Source organism: Nilaparvata lugens, chromosome 3 (genome assembly GCF_014356525.2).
Source record: "Nilaparvata lugens isolate BPH chromosome 3, ASM1435652v1, whole genome shotgun sequence".
NCBI classification, from domain to species: Eukaryota; Metazoa; Arthropoda; class Insecta; order Hemiptera; family Delphacidae; genus Nilaparvata; species Nilaparvata lugens.
The window spans coordinates 18,706,814-18,734,476 of record NC_052506.1 but is presented as its reverse complement, the minus strand read 5'-3'; the positions used below and the strand labels follow the sequence as shown (position 1 = coordinate 18,734,476).

At 34.1% G+C, this 27,663-nt stretch overlaps 1 protein-coding gene across 1 annotated transcript in view; it reads left to right on the top strand.

The window, feature by feature from the left end:
• The window catches only part of LOC111055634 (titin), a 56,306-nt gene that overhangs the window by 14,076 nt on the left and 14,567 nt on the right, over positions 1 to 27,663 (top strand). Inside the window, exons 7-23 of the mRNA XM_039422728.1 lie at positions 615 to 686; positions 2,600 to 2,692; positions 3,841 to 3,924; positions 4,741 to 4,827; positions 5,136 to 5,216; positions 10,045 to 10,131; positions 10,514 to 10,597; positions 14,141 to 14,233; positions 14,888 to 14,971; positions 15,670 to 15,756; positions 16,065 to 16,145; positions 18,687 to 18,773; positions 19,150 to 19,233; positions 21,610 to 21,702; positions 22,376 to 22,459; positions 23,138 to 23,218; positions 24,905 to 24,991. Coding sequence (XP_039278662.1) covers positions 615 to 686; positions 2,600 to 2,692; positions 3,841 to 3,924; positions 4,741 to 4,827; positions 5,136 to 5,216; positions 10,045 to 10,131; positions 10,514 to 10,597; positions 14,141 to 14,233; positions 14,888 to 14,971; positions 15,670 to 15,756; positions 16,065 to 16,145; positions 18,687 to 18,773; positions 19,150 to 19,233; positions 21,610 to 21,702; positions 22,376 to 22,459; positions 23,138 to 23,218; positions 24,905 to 24,991 — 1,449 coding nt within the window. The remainder of the gene's footprint in view (positions 1 to 614; positions 687 to 2,599; positions 2,693 to 3,840; positions 3,925 to 4,740; positions 4,828 to 5,135; positions 5,217 to 10,044; positions 10,132 to 10,513; positions 10,598 to 14,140; positions 14,234 to 14,887; positions 14,972 to 15,669; positions 15,757 to 16,064; positions 16,146 to 18,686; positions 18,774 to 19,149; positions 19,234 to 21,609; positions 21,703 to 22,375; positions 22,460 to 23,137; positions 23,219 to 24,904; positions 24,992 to 27,663) is intronic.

Sequence of the window (27,663 nt, the reverse complement as noted above, 5' to 3'; positions counted from 1 at the left end):
CTGTTTATTACTTCCTTGTCGTTTCTGCCCTCTCTGTCCAACATGCTACCCAGATAGCTAAAATCTTCCACAGTCTCAACTCTCTGTCCTTCTAGTGTGATGGTGCATGGGCGGTTGTCTCTACTCACTTTCAGTACCACTGTCTTGCTCTTACTGATTTTCATACCAAACTCTTTGAACTCTTGATACCATAGATCCAATTGCTGCTGTGCTTTCTGTTCTGTGTTTCCCCATATGACAACATCATCGGCGAATGCATATGCTTGAAACTTTCTCAGTTTTCCTTTGATGTTTTTCATTATCTGGTCCATTACAACAATAAAAAGTAGTGGTGACAATGAACTGCCCTGTTGTACGCCGTTGAATGTTTCAATTCCAGTATCGCAACTAAATCACTTCACGTTAGTGTTTAAAACTTCTTTCAAAATTTGGTTTCATTTTGTGTTGTAGATAGTATTAATTGTTTAGTTAATAATAGGACCTTTGATATTGAAATTTAAATTGGTTTTACTGAACATTATCGAGAATCCACTTTACCATACTGTCTCCATTCCATGATCTCAATGTTAGTTCCTATTCATTAAAAATAATAGTTGTCGATCTTCCTCTTTTAGATAAAAAGCCAGCAAAATCAGCTCGAGGAAAGAAGAAAGAGACCGCAGAAGAAACTGAAGCTGCTCCAGAAGGTAACTGTTTTAATCCTTGCAATAACGTTTCAGCATACCTACCGTATTTCATTGTAGAAACCGTTTACAACTGCAACCAATATATGATATGATTAGAATCTAACAGGATTGGTTTACAACCCTTAGGGAATAAAATAAGTCAGGATAGTTCTATCGATAAGACTCTTATCATCATGATTGTGTTGTGATAATGAGAGAAAAAAATGTATTTGCTCCCTTGTAAGACGCAATTCGAGAGTTATTCTTATGAAAAAAAAATAATGAATGAGGAAACGTGAATTACCATATTTAAAAGTTAGGATAAATCTACATTCAATAAATATATTAGGAATTGCTAATTTACTGATTATCTTTTTACCCAACTTTCGTCGCTGCTTCAATCTCCTTCTTCAGATTTGACATAGTCTTCTACTTCATGGTATCTCAGATGCAGAATTTCTTGAAGCTCTCCCTACCAGACCGGGTGAAATAAAGTCCACACACACATTAATGTCACTGTTGGCAAATACAATAGTTGATCACCTTAAGATCCAATTTCAAGTTTATCTGAGTATAGCGCATAGCTCCACCTACAAAAATTGGCTGTTCGCTTTTATGTATTAATCGGAAGGTACCCTATAAATAATTATCTACTAGTGACCCCTGGGTTGGAGAATTCGCTCATGAACTTTTGTATAGTAATATTTGAAACCCCCAACTTTTAATTATATGGAGTTGGTGAAAATTATGGAAACAGCTAAATATTTCTCTTACAAGAATAATTTGATAGTAGGTTTTGTTGGGGATCCTATTTCAAATGAAAAATAACTCTGTCGCTTCAACATCTTTGTCCCTCATATGAATCCAAATTCATTTTTTCATTTTAATGAGAAAGTGGTTATGTGATAGATGATTTCGATAGCGAGTTCCAATGGCGAAAACTGCTCATTGATATTTGAACCAATATCAGTTTGTTGATGTAAAAGTTGTAAATCATGTTGTATATTAACCAGCTGAAATCATGTGTCAGAGCTTGAAGGACTGTCAGTGTGATAGCTCCCAAATAGCCTCAGCTGATGTTATGAATGAATGGAAAAACTGTTGTAATTGCATGCAATGAATTCTTCAGCTGACTAAATGATAAATCACAACAATTTTTTTCCTTATGCACTTTCAATGTTATTTTCATATCCTGAAAAAGGACGAAGGAGTGGGTCAATTTTGTTGTCCAACAAAATTGACCTGTAAAACGGTTGAAGAATACGTGTTCAAAATTTGAAGCTGATTGATCAATTCTTTTCGAATATATTGTAGAACATACAAGCAGACGGACAACGACTATGGCCATAGCCACCTCTAATACAAGGCCGCGGCCTACGATATTGCATCGTCGCAGTGTAGGCTAGGCCTAGAATCTAATATATGATTGGTGAAAAAGATTTTAAAAAATACCAGCTGATCTTTTTCACCAATCATGTATTAAGGTGCGTACAGACTGTCGCTCTGCTCCGCAACCGAACGTCACTCCAGCAGAGCGATTGATGATCGACCGGCGAGCAACAATGGTTCGACCGGGGAACGCGAGAAGATCTAACATCTTCCGTAACGTTCATGATGGGTGCGTGGGCGGTGCGACTGTGGTTCGATGGAGGAACGAGGGCGGTACGAGGGCGGTACGAGGGATGAGCGTGCTCGGTGCGGGTTGGAAGCACGAGTATGTGTACGCAGCTTTAGATTCTAGGCCTACACTGCGACGTTGCAACATCGTAGGCCGCGGCCTTGTATTAGAAGTGGCTATGCTATGGCCTTCAGTAAGTCAGAAGTAAGAACTCGCTGACGCTCGATCAATAAATGCTATTTAAACATGATTTTTTTTAAAAAACACTAACTTCCGAATGACAATGAATATAATCTGTACAACGGTTTTCTTCCAGAAACTAAAATAAATTCGAAAATTCAATTGGATGGAGATGGTGCAAATAAAGTGGCAGAAAGTAGGAGAGTTTTGAAAAAAGGTCCGAATAAAGGTGAAGATATTTTATGTTTGTCATTATAATTGTTTATCATTAGTTTATATTATCTTATTTGTCATCACTTCAGCAGAACGTTCACTTGGAAATGCTCTTATAGTTACCAACATGTTTCAGCTTCATCAAAACAAATGTACAACTTACCTTCATAATAATTACAAACTTTATTTTATCTTAGTCTTTAAATACCTCCAACTTATAATGTTCAATTTTAGACACTTTTTATTTTGTAAAAAGCACTTAATGCTTTCAATAAGTTATAAATAATAGTTGGGCTGTGCCTGTAGTACTCAATTGCCAAACTTGTAAAAATTATATTAAGGTTTTTTGTTTGATGTCCATTTATTGTATCAATATGATTGCATTGTGAATATGAATTCAAAACTCCCTCCAGTTTCTCACTTCCATCACTCTAAGGTCCTCCTCCACACCATCTATCCATCTCTTTCTTGGACGACCTCTCCTTCTAGGTCCATCTATTTTTCCATTCAGTTTTGCTCTTGGAAGCCTCTCATTATCCATTCTCCACACATGGCCAAGCCATCTTATTCTCTGGGCCTTGACAAATCTAACAATATTCTCACCCTGCAGTGCTTCCTCTACCTCTGCATTGCTCCTTCTCCTCCATGTATCCGCTGCTACCCTTACCGCACCAAAAATGTTCCTGACAATTCCTCTCTCAAATACCCTCAATGCCTCTTCGTCTTTCTTAGTCATTGTCCATGACTCAGAACCATAGCATACAATAGGTCTGATCAGAGTTTTGTAAAGCCTCATTTTACTATTTTCACTTAATACTCTTGATGAATTGCATTGTGAATATGAATGTACTAAGTCTGAATGTCCTTTAGTTTTCAAAATGCACTTTTTGAAGTGTTGCCCAGCTTTTACATAAAATTAGTCAATGATTTATTTTTGCCAATAGAATACGAGCCAAAAATGATTGAAGTCAAAAATTAAGTTAGTAAGTTTGTTGGTTTCAAGGAGAATCCAATTGAGGTGGTTCTTGTGAATTTAAGTGTAATTAAATGATCATTCTTCCAACTATCTACTCCATCTTTGTTAATTGTTTCAAGAATCCAAAAATAAGTGTTAGCAAATATTTCAATCAATTCATTCATTTTTCTATTTTTTGTTTGTTGAAGACCAAAAGAAACCTGCTGCTCGAAATAAGAGAAAAGCCGCAGATTCTAAACTTGATCCTGTTGAAGAGCTGAACGATGCTGAAGGTAGGCATGAGATTTAACACTATTTCAACAATCCAATTCATTTATTTTCGCAAAATTCAATGGCATGATCAGACTCAAAACAATTATACAGAATGACCCACGAAAGGTGTAACAGCCGCAGACTATGTTTCCAAATGATCTTTTCAACAAGAAATATCCAGTACAATATTCTCCTATTGCGACCTTAGTTTTTGAAATATATCGATATTAAAAAAAAAAACTAGAAAAGTGTAAGTCAAAATCTAATTCTAAGGGTATGGCTGACGGGCTAAGGGTACGTTTTTAAACTTTTTATAGGCGCATAAGTTGTAAAAGTAGATTCGTCGAGTTCAAAACTAGAAAAGTGTAAGTCAAAATCTAATTCCAAGGGTATGGCTGAAGCCAGGAGAAAATTCTAATAAGATACGTATAATTTTCTTCTTCATTCGACGTTTTAAAACTTTTATGAGCGATCAAACTGTTTGAAATTTGGTTTTGAACTCGACGAATCTACTTTTACAACTTATGCGCCTATAAAAAGTTTAAAAACGTCAAACAAACCAAAAAATTATATGAATCTTTTTAAAAATTTTATCCTCTTTCCAACCATATCTTAGAATTAGATTTTGGCTGATAGTTTTCTAGTCATTGAGGTTTTTCAAAAATATCCTAGAATCTATGTAACTTGAAAACTATAAGACGTAAACTCGACGTTTTTGTTGTAAATTTAATGTAGAATCTATGGTCTTTGGCTGTTACTCCTATCGTGGGACACTCTGTATAGAATCCTTTTTATATTTAATTTCAATTCCTCTTCTGTTTTCTTTCCTGTTGTAGATGAGAAGAGAGCCTCCACTCGTAATAAGAGGAAGACTCTGGGCGGTGATCTTGAGACAATAGCTGAAGAGGCAATTCATGCCGAAGGTAGGTTCTTAATTTCATTAATTGATTTTAAGATTATGGATGGTTTCATCTTGAAACTAAATCGTAAAAAATACTGTAGATTAAGAGTAATCTTACAGTCGTGAGGCCCATTGACGGCTTAAACTATATTTTCAGGCGAGGCGGGGCCTTTCCGCAAGGTACTCACCACCATCAAAAAGCCATACGAATCCACTTACTTACTTTGAGAATAATTTTTACGTTACTTCGATGGCCTATCTGATGAATTATTCAATTATATTAATTATTATCTTTAATTGTTTGAAAAGTTTCCAATTTGTTTGTTGCAGATCAGACAAAAAGTCCCACAAAAAATAGGCGAAGGACATTCGATCTTGGGCCAATAGCTGAAGAGCCAAAAACAGTTGTAGGTACGTTGTAAAGTTGACTGATCGTTTTCGTTTTACTATTGATGTGTTGTAGGAATGAATAACTGGAGAGTGATACTCAACATTATATTGTGAAGAAAATAGTGTATGAATATTTCACGAGTCATTCACGTTACGTTTGACCATAGAGGTTCACCTGTACAGGCTGTTTGTAAAATATTATCTTTGAGAGAAAGTTGCTGGCCAGTATACTATGGAAACCTCTTGCTTTCTTTTCAAAAAAAAATCTATTAAAGAAAGTTGCTGGCCAGCATACTATCGTGAGCTACTTGCTGTTTATGCAGCGGTGCAGCTTTTTCGTCACCTCTTAGAAGGACATCTCTTTACTATCTATACAGACCGCAAACCTTAATCTATGCTTTCAGACAGAACCGTGAAAAACTTCCACCAATTCATCTCAACTAATTATATTAATCATCACGGGGTTCTTAACGTATATACAATATGTCTAAGCTACCCAACACATTCTTGCTAATACACTTTCACGTATTGAAGCAGTTAATGCAATACTCGATTATGAGTTTTTGGTCAGATCTCAAGAAGTTAATGGAGAACTTCAGAAGATAACACCAGAGAATTCTTCTCTTTCATTAGAACGTGTACCCATTCCTGGATCACTACTTACTGTGTTACGCTCTTTGAATACAGGGAAACCTTGACCGTATATTGCACAACCTCTTAGACGACACGTCTTCGACAGCCTCCATAAACTTAGTCATCCCGGTCATGACTCATCATGATACTATTCCCAAAAAAGGAACTTTGAAATTCAAGTTGATCAAGTCTGCCTGGGGGAGTGATGTGGAGAATCATCTGCTGTTTCCCCACACGTGTGGAAATGTGTTAAGCAACTGGTATTCAACCGGTATTAGTTTGTTCATTAGTTGTTATCAATATTTCAGTTCAAAATTTGTCATCATTCCATTAAAGTCGACTTATTCATCTAGTCCAATGTATTTTGCATTATAGGAAATATGCAACAACATTCCTATATGTTTAATCAGGGTTGCCAGAACTTATGTGACAGCCGCTTTTGTCGTAGCTGTGCAGGCGTAGTAGCACATGAAGATGAATAAAATGAATGAAAAAATGTAGAATATTTTCATTGACTTTATCTGCTGTTCATAATAACCAACAAAGCAATTGAGTCAACCTGAAATGAAAAAAATCTCAATTTCATCGACCCCTCACTCGTTCTGTTGACGGTAGTGTGTGAGATCTTGTCAGTTCAGGCAGGAATACCTGTACAGTTGAAGCCGTGACGTGAATGTCAGACCTTCAGGTGAACGCACACAACAGCAGACAGATGGAGGAAAAATTTTGCTTGCAGTCGCAAGTTATATCCATTGTTATTGTGCAGTAGCTGATACAGCACTTAGAATAGTATATAACGTCTAGTAACTATAGTTTGTGTAAAATAAGTTGAGACTTGGCCCTCCATCCGACGAAATTACAAGGTTGCCAAATTACAACTTTCTCAAATTTCCAATTCAACGATAGAATTGGATGTAGAATATCATCCCCGATATCCTAGTAGTACTAAAAAAGTTTCAGGGTTGAATGATTAAAAGGAAATTTAACTTTTATGATAGAATTGTAAACATCGCGAAAATGTGTTTTTCTTCTGAATATCACTTCTCTCAGAATCATAGGGCGTCGTAATGCATAATAATTTTATATAGAATTAACGGGGAGAATGTGTCCTTTCTATTGGTGTCTGGATAATTTTCATCCGAATATAGTTATGTTTTAATGATTATGTTCGTCAATATCGAGACGTTTCGAGCAGAAAACATGACATTTTCGACATGCTAGATAAGTGGGTAGTGAAAGCGAGAAAGTTTCTCAAAAATAATTGAAATTATTTTTCCGATTCTCAAACGTACTCGGAAGAACGTATTTTTTCCTCTAAGGAGTGTCAAAGTCAAGGATAGCGGCTGAATTGTGTGCCACCATATGCAATCAATGGCTGGGATCAACAAAAACACAATACAGATCGACTGAAAAATTCAACAACTGCAAGCCACATGATTATGAATAGTGAAAATGACAACCTCGCCTCGAATAATCTAAGCAGTGTTTCATTACAGCCTTTCCAGAGGCAATCAGCTGCTTACGTTTGAAATAATATTCAGTCAAATATCTCGTAAATTGCAAGCTTTTAGCATACAATTTGGTATACAATGCATACCATGCAGCCTCTCTCCTAACTTTAAAATTCCTTGGAGACCAAAATACGATCTTCCGACTACTTTTGACAAATGAAATAGTTATTTGTGCAACTAGTGCGCAAAGTGCCACTTTGCTGCACCGTAAGAAACGTTTACGCACGAGCCGTAGGCGAGTGCGGAATGATGGTTTCTTGAGTGCAGCAAAGAAACTTTGCGCACGTGTTGCACATTAAATTTTTCCTACAGTTACCATAGAATGTGAAAAGTCAGTAATAGACGGTGAACTTGTCCTACACCAAATAAAATGTTTGTTTGTGCAAATCTTTAGTATTTTTAATGCTGATAATAAATATTGCAACCATTCCACAACAGAATTATTTCAAACTCAGTCTGAATGACAATAGAATGAATATTATAAAGTTATATGAGATTCAATTATAATAATACTTCCTCTACAAGAAGTCATCAGCAAGTCTAGAAATGGCACTTGTCTGGATAATGAGCCTCAAAAACATTATACTTCACCCGTGACTAACAGTTTAATATTCTCCTATCCGAAAACACCCGTGACTAACAGTTTAATATTCTCCTATCCGAAAACACAAAAGTTAGGCAGCAAAACTTTGCTTATACTTAAACGGTGCCCATTAATTTGGTTTATTGATTAATTTGTCTATGCGATCAAAGCTGTAAGCTTATGTTTTAATTTGTCTATTAATGTAAATAAATAAATAATTTAATAGGCCCAGGACTGATCAAGGATTAGGCTAGTGATCAGCCCTCAGGACAGACTTCTAACCTGACCATTCTATGAAATTTTCATGTGTACTTTTTATTCCAGTTCCAAATATCCTCAATTTTGAGTCTGAATGATATACACAATTAATGTAAAAATATAGTTTCAGCTTGTTTTTTTTTTCTTGTAAATACATTAGTAAACGTGTCAATTTGGCCTTTCTGCTTTTCTGGCCAATCGCCCAGTAGCAGCATGAAACGTATAATTAAGGTTATAGGCTTACTGCATTATTTAAAACGTGATTAAATTATATTATATAGACATTACATTTACCTGTAATTCTGAACGTCAATCATTCAAGTCACTGTTGAGTAAACAATATATTGTATTGTGTTTTTGATTACGGTATTCAATAAATCTATTCTGTATTCTGTTTCTAATTCATCAACGGCATTCATTGAAGTTGTTCTACGAAAATGTGAGTAGAGATGTTTCGGGGAGTTGAAGAACTGAATAACTTTTTTCAAAGTGTAAATATTTATGTTTCAAACCTAATGGATAAAATTATTGTTTTGAAAATATAACGTTAGTGTCAGTAATAAGAGAAACCTAACCACAAAAGTAATTGAAGATATAAAAATACTTGATTCCTTGATCATAAAAATGATTCCAATGTCTTCCAGTTAAAAATATAGGCATCTCACACATAAAAAATCGTTCATGATAACTTGAATAGAAATAAAATACTGATATTGAATACTATCAAAACTTCTTGTTTATTTACTGTTCGTTATTCAATATCCCACGGTAATAATCAGCTGTTTTACAAAAATTTCCAGCCAGCACATATTCAGGTTTTTACCAACATTTCTTTTACTTTGCCGCACTCTACCGTCATAAAGCGTGTTAACTATTTTGTGTTGTTATGTTGCAAATTTGGAGTGCGACAAAGTCTTTGCCGCACTCAAATCTACTTTCCTGCACTGGGTGTGGGAATAAGGTATTTTGCGTACTATAATTGATGCGGGAATGAGCACTTTTTCGGGTAACTGTAGGAAAAGATAATTTCAATTATTTCTGAGAAACTTTCTCGCTTTCACCACCCATTTATCTTTTCAAACAAAAAAGTTTCCAACATGTCAAAAATTTCATGTTTTCTGCTTGAAATGTCTTGACATTGACGAACATAATCATTAATATTAAAACATAACTATACGTCGGATAAAAATTATCCAGACACCAATAGAAAGGACACATTCTCCCCGTTAATTTGATGTAAAATTATTATGCATTACGACGCCCCATGATTCTGAGAGAAGTGATATTCAGAAGAATAACAAAATTATTTTCACGATGTTTACAATTTTATCATAAAAGTTGATTTTCTTTTTATCCTTCAACCCCTGAAACTTTTTTAGCACTACTAGGATATCGGGGATAATATTCTACATCCAATTCTGACGTTGAATTGGAAATTTGAGAAAGTTGCAATTTTACACGAATCGTCGGATGAAGGGCCAAGTCTCAACTTATTTTACACAAACTATAAGAATCTTTGTCTCATTTCTGTATTTTAGGCAGTCTCTATGCCGGTTTGATTCTTTAATAAATATTTTTAAAAAGGATGTCACGTGTTCCGTTTAGACATATGCAGACAGACGTCCGGTTGTGTACGTTGCATCTTTCGAACGCCTAGGGAGGGATTTTCCCATTGTCTGTTGCTGTGTGCGTTTGATTTGAATCTAAATTAATTGAAACTGCCGGATACAATTTAACACTTTGAGCATTAATGAAATGAGATTTCTTCTTTCAACATTGTGTAACAGAAAATGGATTTTCTATCAATTTTTCACGATTAATTATGATGATATTCAGTTTTCAACTGTCTTGTTCCTTGTTGCAGATGAGGTGAAAAGTCCTCCTAGAAATAAGAGAGAAACTGCTGATTCAGATGTGACACCGGTCACAGAAGAGCCGAAAAATGATGATGGTAAGTTGATGAATTATTGTCAGCTATTGTAATTACAGTACTGTATTTTATTTTCAAAACTCTGCAGTATTGAATACAAACTATACCTATTTCACATTTTTGCATATATCATGGGTGACTCTTATCTCAGTACATTAGGCTCACTCAATATAATTTAATTTGGTCATAATCAATTTAATTTATTCAGTATATTATATCGAAAATAATCCATTATACAGTAAACAGAGAATTAGTTTGCTTAAATATTTGGGATCAAATATTCATATTTATTCTATTTTTATATTTAGTTTTAGTAAATATCCATTTTATTTGATCTATTTTCATATTTATGAAAATAGTTCCTACTCATGAAAAATAATAGTTGTCGTTCTTCCTCTTTTAGATAAAAAGCCAGCAAAATCAACTCGTGGAAAGAAGAAAGAGACCGCAGAAGAAGCTGAAGCTGCTCCAGAAGATACTCCAGAAGGTAACTGTTTTAACCTTGTAATAATGTTTCTAGCATACCTACCGTATTTCATTGTAGAAACCGTTTACAACTGCAACCTATTACAAGTTTGAAATGTTTAGAATCTATCTTGATTGGTTTATAACGGCTCAGGGCATAAAACAAGGCGGGATAATTCTATCGATAAGACTTTTCTCATCATGAGAGAAAATAATGTATTTGCTCGCGTACCACGCGCTCCTTGTAAGACGCAAACCTCAAATTCGAGAGTTGAGCTCATGAAAAAAACAAAATATAAATAATATTAAAGGTTTATATTGAAAACTCCGTTTAATGATTATTCATCTACGAAATATTTAATTAATGAATGAGGAAACCGTATTTAGAAGTTTGCGTACAATGAAGAAATACAGTATATTATGAAATGCTTACTTACTGTTCAACCTTATCCCAACTTTCAGTGGCGTAGCCGGAAAATTCGGGGGGGGGGTGGTAATATAACATTGGAGTAGAAAGAACTTAAACTTGAAGAAGACACCGGTGGGTGTGGGGTGTACGGTAAATTTCAACCTCGCCCGGAAAATTTTGAAAATATACCTTCAATTTGGTGCGATTTCACGCATTTTCCACTTGAGAACAAACATTCCATTCAAGTTTTTTTGGTGATCAGTAGGCCACTTATTATTACGATTTTCCCTTGAAAATTTCATAGACCTATTGGTTTTTGATTAAATAAATAATAGTATTGAATACAAACTATACCTATTTCACATTTTTGCATATATCATGGGTGACTCTTATCTCAGTACATTAGGCTCACTCAATATAATTTAATTTGGTCATAATCAATTTAATTTATTCAGTATATTATATCGAAAATAATCCATTATACAGTAAACAGAGAATTAGTTTGCTTAAATATTTGGGATCAAATATTCATATTTATTCTATTTTTATATTTAGTTTTAGTAAATATCCATTTTATTTGATCTATTTTCATATTTATGAAAATAGTTCCTACTCATGAAAAATAATAGTTGTCGTTCTTCCTCTTTTAGATAAAAAGCCAGCAAAATCAACTCGTGGAAAGAAGAAAGAGACCGCAGAAGAAGCTGAAGCTGCTCCAGAAGATACTCCAGAAGGTAACTGTTTTAACCCTTGTAATAATGTTTCTAGCATACCTACCGTATTTCATTGTAGAAACCGTTTACAACTGCAACCTATTACAAGTTTGAAATGTTTAGAATCTATCTTGATTGGTTTATAACGGCTCAGGGCATAAAACAAGGCGGGATAATTCTATCGATAAGACTTTTCTCATCATGAGAGAAAATAATGTATTTGCTCGCGTACCACGCGCTCCCTTGTAAGACGCAAACCTCAAATTCGAGAGTTGAGCTCATGAAAAAAACAAAATATAAATAATATTAAAGGTTTATATTGAAAACTCCGTTTAATGATTATTCATCTACGAAATATTTAATTAATGAATGAGGAAACCGTATTTAGAAGTTTGCGTACAATGAAGAAATACAGTATATTATGAAATGCTTACTTACTGTTCAACCTTATCCCAACTTTCAGTGGCGTAGCCGGAAAATTCGGGGGGGGGGGTGGTAATATAACATTGGAGTAGAAAGAACTTAAACTTTGAAGAAGACACCGGTGGGTGTGGGGTGTACGGTAAATTTCAACCTCGCCCGGAAAATTTTGAAAATATACCTTCAATTTGGTGCGATTTCACGCATTTTCCACTTGAGAACAAACATTCCATTCAAGTTTTTTTGGTGATCAGTAGGCCACTTATTATTACGATTTTCCCTTGAAAATTTCATAGACCTATTGGTTTTTGATTAAATAAATAATAGAATGGAATGGAGTAGAATTTTATTTGCCATTCGATTGTTAAAAAAAATATAGTGATTTTGTAGAAGGCCTACTCATTATTATTCGGATAACAAGTTATAATGCTTAAATTTTGGCTTCAATAAAGCACTATTCCAAGCTTTATTTAAGAATATGCATGAAACTGAATAAACTATAATCAACTAGGGCAACATAAATTGAATTTTCTTTATAATAATAGATGGTTAAAAGTGATCTATCTTTGAAGTGCTATCTATCTGTAGTTTCTCTATCCCCTGCTATCCAGTCCCCACGCACTAGACCACTCGTCACTGTCTATAAGAAAATAGCTCATTATTATCATTGCTATTACAGTGCTATTCTCTCATCCCTTATATATTTCTCGACTTCATAGTACAATATTGTATTTGTATATGAATATAACTAAAATATGGTATTAGATGCTAATTTTTGTGGCTGATCCAGCCACAAAAAAATCAGGTTCCATTTCGGGGGGGGGGGGGGATACATCCCCATATTAACCCCCATATCCCCCCTGGATACGTCACTGTGAACTTTCATCGCTGCTTGAATCTCCCTCTTCAGATTGAACATCGTCTTCTACTACAACATATTCGCCATCCCACTCGGCAAAATTTTGTCTCCATCTAGGCTATTGGAGATGCAGAATTTCTTGAAGCTCTTCACTACCAGATCGGGAGAAATTAAGTCCACTCTCACATTAATGTAACAGTTGGCAAATACGGTAGTTGATCACTTTATGATCTAATTTCGCGTTTATCTGAGTAGAGCGCATAGCTCCACCCACACATAATTGGTTGTTCTTTTTTATCAGATAGTTCTAATTTATACCTTATCAATAATAGTGACCCCCTGGGTTGGAGAACTTGCTCATGTATTGTAATGTAATATTTGAAACCCGCAACTCTTAATTATACAGAGTTGATGAAAATTATTGAACCAGCTAAATATTTCTCTTACAAGAAAAAATTGACAATAGGTTTTATTGGGGATCCTATTTGAAATTGAAAATTACTTTTTCGCTTCAACATCCTTGTCCCTCATATGAATCCAAATTATTATTTTTTTAATGAGAAAGTGGTCATGTGAAAGATGATTTCGATAGCGAGTTCCAATGGCGAAAACCGCACATTGATATCTCAACTTGTATCAGTTTGTTGATGTAAAAGTTGTAAATCATGTTGTATATTAACCAGCTGAAATTATGTGTCAGCGCTTGAAGGACTGTCAGTGTGATAGCTCCCAAATAGTCTCAGCTGATGTTTTGAATGAATGGAAAAACTGTTGTAATTGCATGCAATGGATTCTTCAGCTGATTAAATAATGACAAACCACAACAAATTTTGTGGTTTGTCATTATGCACTTTGCACTATGCACTTTCAATATTATATCTATATCTTGAAAAAGGATGAAGAAATGGGTCAATTTTGTTGTCCAACGAACTTGACCAGTAAAAACGTACGAAGAATACTTGTTCAATATTTGAAGCTGATTGATCAATTCTTTCCGAAGTTATTATAGAACATACAAGCAGATGGACAACGACTTCGGCCTTCAGTAAGTCAAAAGTGAGAATTCGCTAACGCTCGTTTAATAAATGCTATTTAATCATGAATTTTTTTAACACTAACTTCTGAATGACAATGATTATAATCTGTACAACGGATTTCTTCCAGAAACTAGAATAAATTCGAAAATTCATGTGGATAGAGATGGTGCAAATAAAGTGGCAGAAACTAGGAGAGTTTTGAAAAAAGGTCCGAATAAAGGTGAAGATATTTTATGTTTATATTATCTTATTTGTCATTATTTGAGCAGAACGTTTTCTTGGAAATAAGTTGCCAACATGTTCCAGCTTCATCAAAAGTCTGTCCCAACTTACCTTCATAATAATTACAAACTTTATTTTATCTTAGTCTTTAATACTCCAACTTATAATGTTCAAATTTAGTCACTTTTTATTCTGTAAAAAGCATATAACGCTTTCAATAAGTCATGAATAATAGTTGGGCTGTGCCTGTAGTACTCAATTGCCAAACTTTTAAACAATTATATTTAAGCTTTTTTTTTGTTTGATTTCCATTTATTGAATCAATATGAATTGCATTGTTAATGTGAATGTCCCTTAGTTTTCAAAATGCACTTTTTGAAGTGCTGCCCAGCTTTTACATGGAATTAGTCAATGATTTATTTTTGCCTCTAGAATACGAGCCAACTATGATTGAAGTCAAAAATTAAGCCAGTAAGTTTGTTGGTTTCAAGGAGAATCCAATTGAGGTGGTTCTTGTGAATTTAAGTGTAATTAAATGATCATTCTTCCAACTATCTACTCCATCTTTCTAAATTGTTTCAAGAATCCAAAAATAAGTGTTAGCAAATATTTCAATCAATTCATTCATTTTTCTATTTTTTGTTTGTTGCAGACCAAAAGAAACCTGCTGCTCGAAATAAGAGAAAAGCCGCAGATTCTAAACTTGATCCTGTTGAAGAGCTGAACGATGCTGAAGGTAGGCATGAGATTTAACACTATTTCAACGATCCAAATCATTTATATTCGCAAAATTCAATGACATGATCAGACTCAAAACAATTATACAGAATGACCCACGAAAGGTGTAACAGCCGCAGACTATGTTTCCAAATGATCTTTTCAACAAGAAATATCCAGTACAATATTCTCCTTTTGCGACCTTAGTTTTTGAAATATATCGATATTAAAAAAAAAAACTAGAAAAGTGTAAGTCAAAATCTAATTCTAAGGGTATGGCTGAAGACAGGCGAAAATTCTAATAAGATACGTATAATTTTCTTCTTCATTCGACGTTTTAAAACTTTTATGAGCGATCAAACTGAAATTTGGTTTTGAACTCGACGAATCTACTTTTACAACTTATGCGCCTATAAAAAGTTTAAAAACGTCAAACAGACCAAAAAATTATATGAATCTTTTTGAAAATTTTATCCTCTTTCCAACCATACCTTAGAATTAGATTTTGGCTGATAGTTTTCTAGTCATTGAGGTTTTTCAAAAATATCCAAGAATCTATGTAACTTGAAAACTATAAGACGTAAACTAGACGTTTTTTGTTGTAAATTTAATGTAGAATCTATGGTCTTTGGCTGTTACTCCTATCGTGGGACACTCTGTATAGAATCCTTTTTATATTTAACTTCAATTCCTCTTCTGTTTTCTTTCCTGTTGTAGATGAGAAGAGAGCCTCCACTCGTAATAAGAGGAAGACTCTGGGCGGTGATCTTGAGACAATAGCTGAAGAGGCAATTCATGACGAAGGTAGGTTCTTAATTTCATTAATTGATTTTAAGATTATGGATGGTTTCATCTTGAAACTAAAGCGTAAAAAATACTGTAGATTAAGAATAATCTTACAGTCGTAAGGCCCATTGATGGCTTAAACTATATATTCAGGCGAGGCGGGACCTTTCCGCAAGGGACTCACCACCATCAAAAAGCCATACGAATCCACTTACTTACTTTGAGAATAATTTTTACGTTACTTCGATGGCCTATCTGATGAATTATTCAATTATTTTAATTATTATCTTTAATTGTTTGAAAAGTTTCCAATTTGTTTGTTGCAGATCAGACAAAAAGTCCCACAAAAAATAGGCGAAGGACATTCGATCTTGGGCCAATAGCTGAAGAGCCAAAAACAGTTGAAGGTACGTTGTCAAGTTGACTGATCGTTTTCTTTTTACTATTGATGTGTTGTAGGAATGAGTAACTGGAGAGTGATACTCAACATTGTATTGTGCAGAAAATAGTGTATGAATATTTGACGAGTCAATCACGTTACGTTTGACCATAGAGGTTCACCTGTACAGGCTGTTTGTAAAATATTATCTTTGAGAGAAAGTTGCTGGCCAGTATACTATGGAAACCTCTTGCTTTCTTTTCAAAAAAAAAATCTTTTGAAGAAAGTTGCTGGCCAGCATACTATCGTTAGCTACTTGCTGTTTATGCAGCGGTGCAGCTTTTTCGTCACCTCTTAGAAGGACATCTCTTTACTATCTATACAGACCACAAACCTTAATCTATGCTTTCAGACAGAACCGTGAAAAACTTCCACCAATTCTTCTCAACTAATTATATTAATCATCACGGGGCTTTTAACGTATATACAATATGTCTAAGCTACCCAACACATTCTTGCTAATACACTTTCACGTATTGAAGCAGTTAATGCAATACTCGATTATGAGTTATTGGTCAGATCTCAAGAAGTTAATGGAGAACTTCAGAAGATAACACCAGAGAATTCTTCTCTTTCATTAGAACGTGTACCCATTCCTGGATCACCACTTACTGTGCTCTGCCCGTGAATTCAGGGAAACCACAACCTCTTAGAAGACACGTCTTCGACGGCCTCCACAATCTGAGTCATCCCGGCTATGACTCATCATGATACTATTCCCAAAAAAAATGAAATTTAAGTTGGCCAAGTCTGCCCGCGGGGGGGGGGGGAGAGGTAATGTGGCGAATCATCTGCTGTTTTCCACACATGTGGAAAATGTGTTAAGCAACTGGTGTTCAAACCTGTATTAGTTTGTTCATTAGTTGCTATCAATATTTCAGTTAAAAATTTGTCATGATTCCATTAAAGTCGACTTATTCGTCTAGTCCAATGTATTTTGTATTATAGGAAATATGCAACAACATTCCTATATGTTTAATCATGGTTGCCAGAACTTGTGTGACAGCCGCTTCTGTCGTAGCTGTGCAGGCGTAGTAGCTCATTAAGGTCAATAAATTTGAATGAAAAAATGTAGAATATTTTCATTGACTTTATCTGCTGTTCATAATAACTAACAAAGCAATTGAGTCATCCTGAAATGGAAAATGTCTCAATTTCAACGATCCCTCACTCGTTCTGTTGACGGTAGTGTGTGAGATCTTGTCAGTTCAGGCAGGAATACCTGTACAGTTGAAGCTGTGACGTGAATAATAGGCCTTCAGGTGAACGCACACAATAGCAGACAGATGGAGAAAAAAATTGATATCCAATAGCAATAGTTTAATCTATCTTTACATATCTTTGTGGGTTTATAATGACATTATTGACATAAATCAAATACTTACCATCCCTACTAACAAATACAAATGATTTCACAATATACAATAATACTAATGATTCTACAAAATACAATTTTTCTAATGGTGTAATGAATCTATGCATATCGAATAAAGCTTGGTCGGCCTGAACCACACGTTGCCATATTGAACATGTTCCGGCCTTCTATCTATAGTAGGCCGTGATACCATGCAGCCGCTCTCCTAACTTTAAAATTCCTTGGAGACCAAAATACGATCTTCCGACTACTTTTGACAAATGGAAATATAATATCAATGATTTCTGAGAAACTTACTCGCTTTCACCACCCTTTCTATCTTTCACCATCTTTTCAAACAAAAAAGTTTCCAGCATGTCAAAAATTTCATGTTTTCTGCTTGAAATGTCTCGACATTGACGAACATAATCATTAATTAAATCATAACTATAGGTCGGATAAAAATTATCCAGACACCAATAGAAAAGACACATTCTCCCCGTTAATTTGATATAAAATTATTATGCATTACGACGTCCCATGATTCTGAGAGAAGTGATATTCAGAAGAAAAACAAATTTTCGCGATGCTTACAATTTTATCATAAAAGTTAATTTTCTTTTCGCCCTTCAACCCTGAAACTTTTTTAGCACTACTAGGATATCAGGGGTAATATTCTACATCCAATTCTGACTTTGAATTGGAAATTTGAGAAAGTTACAATTTTACACGAATTGGCAACCTTGTAATTTCGTCGGTTGAAGGGCCAAGTCTCAACTTATTTTAGGCAGTCTCTATGCCGGTTTGTTTCTCTATTAAATATTTTTATAAAGGATGTCACGTGTTTCGTTTACTTAACTGCAGACATATTATACAGACAGACGTCCGGTTGTGTGCGTTGCAACTTTCGAACTCCAAGGGAGGGATTTTCTCTTTGTCTGTTGCTGAGTGCGTTTGATTTAAATTCAAATTAATTGAAACTGCCGGATACAATTTAACACTTCGAGCATTAATGAAATGAGATTTTATTATTATTATTAATATTTCTTTTTTCAACATTGTGTAACGAAAAATAGATTTTCTATCAATTTTTCACCATTTTCACGATTAATTATGATGATATTCAGTTTTCAACTGTCTTGTTCCTTGTTACAGATGAGGTGAAAAGTCCTCCTAGAAATAAGAGAAAAACTGCTGATTCAGATGTGACAACGGTCACAGAAGAGTCGAAAAATGATGATGGTAAGTTGGTAAATTAGTGTCAGCTATTGTAATTACCTTATTATCATAAAATTTGATTTTCTTTTTATCCTTCAACCCTGAAACTTTTTTAGCACTATTAGGATATCAGCTATTGTAATAACCTTTTATTCAGTATTGAATACAAACTATACCTATTTCACATTTTTGCATATATCATGGGTGACTCTTATCTCAGTACATTAGGCTCACTCAATGGAATTTAATTTGATCATAATGTCATAATCAATTTATTCAGTACATTATATCAAAAATAAACCAGTATACAGAGTATCAGTTTGCTTAAATTTTTGGGATCATATTTATGAAAATAGTCCCTATTCATGAAAAATAATAGTTATCGTTCTTCCTCTTTTAGATGAAAAGCCAGCAAAATCAACTCGTGGAAAGAAGAAAGAGACCGCAGAAGAAGCTGAAGCTGCTCCAGATAATACTCCAGAAGGTAACTGGAATAACGTTTCTAGCATACCGTATTTTATTGTAGAAACCGTTTACAACTGGAACCTATTACAAGTTTGAAATGTTTAGAATCTAACTGGATTGGTTTATAACGCTCAGGGCATAAAACAAGGAGGGATAATTCTATCAATAAGACTCTTCTCATCATGATTGTGTTGTGATAATGAGAGAAAATAATGTATTTGCTCTCTTCCTTGTAAGAAGCAAACCTCAAATTTGAGAGTTATTCTTATGAAAAAAACAAAATATAAATAATATTAAAGGATTATATTGAAAACTCCATTTAATGATTATTCATCTACAAAATATTTAATTAATGAATGAGGAAACGTGAATTACCGTATTTAGAAGTTTGCATACATTTAAGAAATACAGTATGTTAGGAAATGCTTACTTACTGTACAACTTTATCCCAACTTTCAGTGGCGTAGCCAGAAAAAAATTTCGGGGGGGAACATAACATTGGAGTAGAAAGCACTTAAACTTTGAGGGAGACACCGGGGGATGTTGGGGGTACGGTAAATTTCACCCTCACCCGGAAAATTTTGAAAATATACATTCAATTTGGTGCGATTTCACACATTTTCCACTTGAAAACAAACATTCCATTCAAGCTTTTTTGGTGATCAGTAGGCCACTTATTATTTCGATTTTCCCTTGAAAATTTCACAGACCTATTGGTTTTTGATTAAATAACTAATAGAATGGGATGGAGTAGAATTTATTTGCCATTCAATTGTTAAAAAAAATAGTGATTTTGTCTCATTATTATTCTGATAACAAGCTAGAATGCTTAAATTCTGGCTTCAATAAAGCACTATTCCAAGCTTTAAGAATATGCATGAAACTGAATAAACTATAATCAACTAGGGCAACATAAATTGAATTTCTTTATAATAATAGATGGTTAAAAGTGATCTATCTTTGAAGTGCTATCTATCAGTAGTTTCTCTATCCCCTGCTATCTAGTCCCTATGCACTAGACCACTCATCACTGTCTATAAGAAAATAGCTCATTATTATTATCATTGCTATTGCAGTGCTATTCTCTCATCCCTTATATATTTCTCGACTTACATGGTACAATATTGTATTTGTATATGAATATAAATAAAATATGGTATTAGATGCTAATTTTTGTGGCTGATCCAGCCACAAAAAAATCAGGTTCCATTTCGGGGGGGATTCATCCCCATATTAACTCCCCCCTTGGATACGTCACTGCCAACTTTCATCGCTGCTTGAATCTCCCTCTTCAGATTGAATATCGTCTTCTACTTAATCATATTCGCCATCCCACTCGGCAAAATTCCGTCTCCATCTAGGCTATTGGAGATGCAGAATTTCTTGAAGCTCTTCACTACCAGATCGGGAGAAATAAAGTCCACTCTCACATTAATGTAACAGTTGGCAAATACGGTAGTTGATCACTTTATGATCTAATTTCGAGTTTATCTGAGTATAGCGCATAGCTCCACCCACACATAATTGGTTGATCGTTTTTATCAGAGAGTCTTAATTTATACCTTATCAATAATTATCTACTAGTGACCCCCTGGGTTGGAGAACTTGCTCATGTATTGTAATATAATATTTGAAACCCCCAACTTTTAATTATATGGAGTTGGTGAAAATTATGGAAACAGCTAAATATTTCTCTTACAAGAATAATTTGATAGTAGGTTTTGTTGGGGATCCTATTTGAAATTAAAAATTACTTTTTCGCTTCAACATCCTTGTCCCTCATATGAATCCAAATTATTATTTTTTAATGAGAAAGTGGTTATGTGATAGATGATTTCGATAGCGAGTTCCAATGGCGAAAACCGCACATTGATATCTCAACTTGTATCAGTTTGTTGATGTAAAAGTTGTAAATCATTGTTGTATATTAACCAGCTGAAATCATGTGTCAGCGCTTGAAGGACTGTCAGTGTGATAGCTCCCAAATAGTCTCAGCTGATGTTTTGAATGAATGGAAAAACTGTTGTAATTGCATGCAATGGATTCTTCAGCTGATTAAATAATGACAAACCACAACAAATTTTTTTCCTATGCACTTTCAATATTATATCTATATCTTGAAAAAGGATGAAGAAATGGGTCAATTTTGTTGTCCAACGAACTTGACCAGTAAAAACGTACGAAGAATACTTGTTCAATATTTGAAGCTGATTGATCAATTCTTTCCGAAGTTATTATAGAACATACAAGCAGACGGACAACGACTTCGGCCTTCAGTAAGTCAAAAGTGAGAATTCGCTAACGCTCGTTTAATAAATGCAATTTAATCATGACTTTTTTAAACACTAACTTCTGAATGACAATGATTATAATCTGTACAACGGATTTCTTCCAGAAACTAGAATAAATTCGAAAATTCATGTGGATAGAGATGGTGCAAATAAAGTGGCAGAAACTAGGAGAGTTTTGAAAAAAGGTCCGAATAAAGGTGAAGATATTTTATGTTTATATTATCTTATTTGTCATTAATTGAGCAGAACGTTAACTTGAAAATGCTCTTTTAGTTGCCAACATGTTTAAGCTTCATTAAAAGACTGTCCCAAATTACCTTCATAATAATTACAAACTTTATTTTTTATCTTAGTCTTCAATACTCCAACTTTAATGTTCAAATTTAGTCACTTTTTATTCTGTAAAAAGCATATAACGCTTTCAATAAGTCATGAATAATAGTTGGGCTGTGCCTGAAGTACTCAATTGCCAAACTTTCAAACAATTATATTTAAGCTTTTTTTTGTTTGATTTTCATTTATTGAATCAATATGAATTGCATTGTTAATGTGAATGTCCCTTAGTTTTCAAAATGCACTTTTTGAAGTGCTGCCCAGCTTTTACATGGAATTAGTCAATGAATTATTTTTGCCTCTAGAATACGAGCCAAATATGATTGAAGTCAAAAATTAAGCCAGTAAGTTTGTTGGTTTCAAGGAGAATCCAATTGAGGTGGTTCTTATAAGAAATCTATTCAATTCAAGCGTAATTAAATGATCATACTTCCAACTATCCACTCAATCTTTCTAAATTGTTTGAAGAATCCAAAAATAAGTTTTTACAAATATCTAAATCAATTCATTCATTTTTATATTTGTTGTTTGTTGCAGACCAAAAGAAACCTGCTGCTCGAAATAAGAGAAAAGCCGCAGATTCTAAACTTGATCCTGTTGAAGAGCTGAACGATGCTGAAGGTAGGCATGAGATTTAACACTATTTCAACAATCCAATTCATTTATATTCGCAAAATTCAATTGCATGATCAGACTCAAAATAATTATTCAGAATGAACCACGAAAGGTGTAACAGCCGCAGACTATGTTTCCAAATGAACTTTTCAACAAAACATGTCCAGTACAATTTTCTTATTGCGACTTTAGTTTTTGAGATATATTGATATTTGTGAAAAAAAAAACTGGAAAAGTATCAGTCAAAATCCAATTGTAAGGGTATGGCTGAAGACAGAAGAAAATTTGAATAATATTCGTAAAATTTTCCCTTTTATTTGACTTTTTAAAACTTTTATGAGCGATCAAACTGTTTGAAATTTGGTTTAAACTCAACTAATCTACTTTTTTAACTTTGAGTGCTTTAAAAACGTCAAACAAAAAAAACAATTGTATGAATCTTAGTAAGGCCAAATCTTCGTAAGTTATATGGGTCGTAAGGACCATTGACGGCTTAAACTTTATATTCAGGCAAGGCGGGACCTTCCCGCTAGGGACACCCCACCATCAAAAAGCCATACGAATTTACTTACTTTACTATGAGAATAATTTTTACGTTACTTCGATGGCCTATCTGATGAATTATTCAATTATTTTAATTATTATCTTTAATTGTTTGAAAAGTTTCCAAATTGTTTGTTGCAGATCAGACGAAAAGTCCCACAAAAAATAGGCGAAGGACATTCGAACTTGGGCCAATAGCTGAAGGGCCGAAAAAAGTTGAAGGTACGTTGTAAAGTTGAAAAAAGGAACTTTGAAATTTAAGTTGGCCAAGTGTATCTGGGGGGTGGGGGGTGATGTGGCGAATCATCTGCTATTTTCCACACGTGTGGAAAATAATGTGTTGAGCAACTGGTATTCCAGTTATATGACACCTATATGTTTAATCAGGGTTGCCACAACTTGTGTGACAGCTGCTTTTGTCGTAGCTGTGCAGGCGTAGCACATAAAGGTGAATAAAATGATGAAAAAATGTAGAATATTTTCATTGACTTTATCTGCTGTTCATAATAACCAACAAAGCAACAGAGCAATTATAAATAGAAAGGGTAGATATGAACATTCTTTTCCTCTATTTCAGTGCCTTGGATGTTTGCCTCTTAGATATATGTATGTGTTTAAGGTCCTGTATATGTTCTTTGTAATGTCTGGAAACGGTGATCATACGTTGCTCAGGGATGTTCCCAGCTATCAAACTAGGAGAGTGACAGCTGATTTACTGAGACTTCCCAAATCGTATACCACTTGTTTCCAGAAATCGTTTGTATTTCTTGGCCCCAAGTTTTTTAATAACATCCCAATTGAAATCAAGAGGATTCAAAATCAACTTGTTTTCAAAAAAAGAATTCTTAGATGGCTCAGAGGTCTTATGCCTGACCATTTAGAATCCTTATTTAATGTTATTTCTTAGTTTAAATGTAATTTTGGTGGCTGGCAATAAGCATTAGTAAGATGAGCTGTTATTGGAAAGTGTGCAAGGTGAGTGAATGTGAGAGTGAATGGTTGCTAGTCTTTTCTTTCTCTTTTCTTTTTCTTTCTCCTTTTATTCATGCATTTAAAATTAGTTGAAGTGATATTCATTCCTGCTTGCAAACGTGGAGTATTGTATACTTCCAGCAGGTAGTATTTTTTATTCCAATTCACAAATTTACCGTATTTCTAATAAAACATACCAGTATTTATCTTATTAATCTTCCATTAATTATTTTTTATCTTACTGAGCTGAGTGTTTTGTTTTTCTTATTGATTCTGAATGTGAATATTGTGAGTTTGAATAAATAAAATTTGAATTTGAGTCAACCAGAAATGAAAAATTTCTCAATTTCAACGATCCCTCACTCGTTCTGTTGACGGTAGTGTGTGATATCTTGTCAGTTCAGGCAGGAATACCTGTACAGTTGAAGCCGTGACGTGAATGACAGGCCTTCAGGTGAACGCAAACAACAACAGACAGATTCTGCTTGCAGTCGCAAGTTATATCCATTGTTATTGTGTAGTAGCTGATACAGCACTTGGATTAGTATATAACGTCTTGTAACTAAGGATATTTGTCTCATTTTTGTATTTTGGGCACTCTATGCCGGTTTGTTTCTTGAATAAATTTTTTTAAAAGGATGTCACGTGTTACGTTTACTAAACTGCAGACATATGCAGACAGACGTCCGGTTGTGTGCGTTGCAACTTTCGAACGCCTAGGGGGGGATTTATCCTTTGTCTGTTGCTGTGTGCGTTTGATTTAAATCTAAATTAAGTGAAACTGCCGGATACAATTTGACATTTTGAGCATTAATGAAATGAGATTCATCTTTTCAACATTGTGCAACGAAAAATTGATTTTATATCAATTTTTTGCCACTTTCACGATTGATTGTAATGATATTCAGTTTTCAACTGTCTTGTTCCTTGTTACAGATGAGGTGAAAAGTCCTCCTAGAAATAAGAGAAAAACTGCTGATTCAGATGTGACACCGGTCACAGAAGAGCCGAAAAATGTTGATGGTGAGTTGACGAATTAGTGTCATCTATTGTAATTACAGTACTGTATTATATTTTCAAAACTCTGCAGTATTAAATACAAACTATACCTATTTCACATTTTTGCATATATCATGGGTGACTCTTATCTCAGTACATTAGGCTCACTCAATAGAATTTAATTTGGTCATAATCAATTTATTCATAGTTCGTCATAGTTTGGATTGGGGTAAGTAATTTTCCTATTTATTTTCCTGAGTCCAAATACTGGTATACTGAACTGGATATATAAATGTGTTTGAGAACAGTCCAACCAAATAAAAAAAAAATCTGGTGTGGCGCACTCACACAACTTTCCTTGCCGTTATGAAAATTGATCAACTGACGCTAGTGTTCCCGCGCATCTAAATTAGTCAACTATTCGAAGATCTAAGCCAGCTGGTGACAGGACAATAACGCTGCAGACACATGAAGTCTGCTATCTGTTCATAGTGAAAGATTTAATAGAATCAACACTTGCCAACAGTTTGCAAATTGAATAATCTTATTTTCTCGAACTTCGAGCTTATTTCCAAATTTAGGTGAAAATGTTACTGGTCATTAATTGTAGAGATTTTCATGCCCAATCTTTTCCACTTGGAAATTTTTGTTCAAATTGTATCTGAAGCCTGATAATTGGGAATCTAAAATCAAACTTTGCATAGAAACTTTGGAGCTCCTGGAATTTTTACAGATATGGGACTAGTGGCAGTTGATGGAGCTTATCAATGACTTCTCTAGGTATAAATTTGATCAAAATCGTTGGAGCCGTTTTCGAGAAAATCGCGAAAAACCCCGTTTTTGACAACATTTTCGCCATTTTAGCCGCCATCTTGAATTGCATTTGATCGAAATTGTTCGTGTCGGATCCTTATAGGGGAAGGACCTTAAGTTCCAAATTTCAAGTCATTCCGTTGATTGGGAGACGAGATATCGTGTACACACACACACACACACACACACACACACACACACACAGAGACCAATACCCAAAAACCACTTTTTTGGAATCAGGGGACCTTGAAACGTATAGAAATATAGAAATTGGGGTACCTTAATTTTTTTCGGAAAGCAATACTTTCCTTACCTATGGTAATAGGGCAAGGAAAGTAAAAACCTATGGATTCGTAGTTTTTGTAACAGAGTAGGCTACTTATCCTAAACAGATTGGTGAAAGTAATCCAATAGATGATGAAACCAAGGAAAAACGTGAGTGTGTTTATTTATGGAAATATTATTTGAAAGTATGAAAAATTATTTAAAATCGGCGTTTTGGATGGGTAGATAGTGTTTTAGAATTGATTGATTTACGATATGTTTTTCATGAATTCTATCATTGTTGTGCTTTATCATATCCTTTTCCTTCTCTTCTCATAGCAACCGACTGCCTACTGATAGTTCGCTTGATTCCCTAATCAATATTTGGCCAATATGGTGCTTCATTTCTGAAAATATTTATTATAATAGCATTTCATATTTCAATAGTGTGTCTATGTATTGCTTTATTGATAAAGATATGTTTCCGATAGAACAAGCAAAATTTCTGTGCAAAACGGTAACCGTGGAATTGTATCAAGATTTCTCGGATCATTAATTAATAATTACTATTTCAATTCATCCGTTGATTCTCCAACTGATTTCCGCAGGATCTTCAATTCATAGTTATGTGATTGCTGCGAAAGGTTACCTTATCAACAATATTCGTTAATCTCTGGGTTGTACGATTAACCGAATTCGATTGTGTTGCTTTCATTTTTCAATGATGTCCACTGAAATCATTCAAAGATAATCACATTTCTTATCTAGAAACTGATAATTTCCTGTCACCAGTTACAGACAGTTACTTTTGAAGAATAGTAGTTGGATTGTTGATGTTAATTCATTCCAATGCATTAGTTTCCATTTAGAAATAGTGTTGAATATTTCTTAGCACTATTTGAATTTAGATTGGGAGTAATGTTCACTGTTGGAAGCGTTTCAAATTATCAGTTACAAATTATTGGATTCTAATACATCAGGTTTGAGGAATAACCTACTTTCATATTATTATCAATTAGTCAATAAGCTATTCTTTTTTTGATGAATATTGATGTTGTGGAACGTTTCCATAATTGAAGAGACTTGAGATGCAATTGAAAGCATGCTCCTGTGATATAATAATTTTTATTAAAATAAAATGTATTTTTGACAATAATGTCTCAAGTATCTTTAACTATTCTTATTGAATATTTGTCTAGGTAGGTTATTAATGGATTCTGGTTTATAGTTATAACATACAATAGTTCTTGTAGAGGAATGATAACACTTCCAATAAGTGAAGAATATAATCAAAAATCCATTATTTTCAATTTTTCAAGAGGTACTAATGTAAGTATATCGAATTCTAGTATTGATATTCGTTATCAAATCCTCAACTATTAATATTATTAACCGACGACGTTCTTGATATTAATATATGTACTTTATAGTAATGAGATCAACTTGATGCATGCATTGTCTATTGATAAATAAAGAAGAAAAATCAAAATATTCCATAGAAATGATTTTTATTCCGTATTGAGAAAAATATTTTCTTTTAGGTTAATGTTGGGTTTGTGTATTATACCTAAACTATGATATAATCTTTGAAGTAGTGATCTATCAAGTGTAATATCAGT